Source organism: Loxodonta africana, chromosome 15, assembly GCF_030014295.1.
Source record: "Loxodonta africana isolate mLoxAfr1 chromosome 15, mLoxAfr1.hap2, whole genome shotgun sequence".
Lineage (NCBI taxonomy): Eukaryota > Metazoa > Chordata > Mammalia > Proboscidea > Elephantidae > Loxodonta > Loxodonta africana.
Window position 1 is genome coordinate 66026260 of NC_087356.1, and position 1952 is coordinate 66028211.

General features: G+C 39.6%; 1 protein-coding gene across 1 annotated transcript; it reads left to right on the forward strand.

Moving 5' to 3' along the window:
- LOC135227740 (olfactory receptor 8G50-like) lies at positions 1-1178 on the forward strand. The gene has a single exon (XM_064268349.1). It carries the CDS (start codon positions 148-150, stop codon positions 1096-1098), a length of 951 nt encoding a protein of 316 aa, XP_064124419.1. The 5' UTR covers positions 1-147; the 3' UTR covers positions 1099-1178.
- Positions 1179-1952: the final 774 nt, after the last annotated feature.

The window sequence follows — 1952 nt, forward strand, 5'->3', positions numbered from 1 at the left end:
GAGTATTTAACTTCCAACATAGAGCAGGGACAGGGAGAGAGAACTGGAGATACCTAATTGATACGACTTGCATCTGTTTCACACTGCATGAATAAACACCTACTTTAAGTTTCTTCTTCTCTTCCTCCATAGATTTCCCAGAGGAAAATGACAGCAGGAAATCGCTCCACAGTGACTGAGTTCATCCTCGCTGGGCTAACAGACAAACCAGAACTCCAGCTGCCCCTCTTTCTTTTCTTCCTAGGAGTCTATGTGATCACAGTGGTGGGGAATCTGGGCATGATCACACTGATTGTGCTCAGTTCTCACCTGCACACTCCCATGTACTATTTCCTCAGCAGTTTGTCCTTCATTGATCTCTGCTATTCCACTGTCATTACCCCCAAAATGCTGGTGAACTTTGTGACAGAGAAGAACACAATCTCCTACCCTGAATGCATGACTCAGTTCTACTTCTTCATTTTTTTTATTGTATCAGAATGTCATATGTTAGGTGTTATGGCTTATGATCGTTATGTTGCCATCTGTAATCCATTGTTTTACAATGTCGCCATGTCTTGTCAGGTCTGCTCCCGGTTGGTAGGTGAAGTATACATGATGGGCTTGATTAGTGCCACAGTTAATACAGGTTGCATGCTAAGAGTGGTTTTCTGCAAGGCTAAAATAATCAACCATTACTTCTGTGATGTTTTCCCACTACTGGAGCTCTCCTGCTCCAGCACTTATATCAATGTAGTGGTAGTTTTTTGCTTCAGTGCATTTAATACTGTTGCACCAACCTTGACTGTCCTTGGCTCCTATGCCTCCATCATTGCCAGCATCCTGCGAATTAGCTCCACTGAGGGCAGGTCCAAAGCCTTCAGGACATGTAGCTCCCACATTTTGGCTGTTACAATCTTCTATGGTTCTGTAGCATTCATGTACCTGCAGCCATCAAATGTCAGCTCCATGGACCAAAGCAAATTGTCCTCTGTGTTTTACACCATTATTGTGCCAATGCTGAACCCCCTGATCTATAGCCTGAGGAATAAGGATGTCAAAGTTGCTCTCAATAAAATCATTGAGAAAAGACTATTTTGCATTAACAAAGGTTTATAAATCTTGGTGAAGACTCAGTATGAAAGGAGTCCAGACACTGCAGCATATATACAGAAGTAGTGACATTATTGCCAACACTTGATTATTTGGAAGACAGTTCCCAAGGATAAGGCTGGATTCATAGTGTCATATGGAAGGCTCTCTGTCACAAGGCGGGCAAAGTCAATTCTAGGAAGGCCCAGATGTCACCCCTAGTAATCCATATTACCTCTAATCTTTTTATTTTATTTTTTTTAGCCTTCAAAGGCCTTCATGTGGGGAGATTATAATTTACATACATGGGGATTGGCACTTTGTTAGGTAAGGCTTAGCTATCATAATTCATAGAATGATCTCTTTGGTCTATATCCTTTGATCGTCTGAATAGGTTGTGTTTTGGCCCTTGTTTCTAATAAGAGTACAAATAAAATTTTCAGGAAAAAAATTGATCTCTAAAGTAAATAATTTTTAACCATTTCAAATTTACAAAGTTCATTCCTACTAGTGACTAAGTGTAGAAAACTATTAAGAAATGTGGGGGCAGATGATAGATGGTAGGACGTAATTCCTGCCCACAAGATGGTAACTCTATGGTGGAAGAGATTGATAGACTAATCAGGGCTGAATACGTTAAGTGTATTTTTGCTTGTTTTTATACAACATGCTTTTCTTCACAGTTTTAGTATTTTACTGCCACCTCCATTTCCCTGAGAATCCTGTATTCTTTTTTCCCTGTTACTAAAATATTTTTCTTTTTGTCCATATTATAGAATCAGACATGTAGAAGTGACATTTTTTTGACTATGCATTGAAATCGTATGAATCAGTTATTCATGTTTGGTGGCTTCAAACCCCTGATCTTTCAGTTAGTAGTC

What these genes read in the sequence shown, in the direction of transcription:
- LOC135227740 (XM_064268349.1), top strand. Translation starts at nt 148, where the DNA reads ATGACAGCAGGAAATCGCTCCACAGTGACTGAGTTCATCCTCGCTGGG.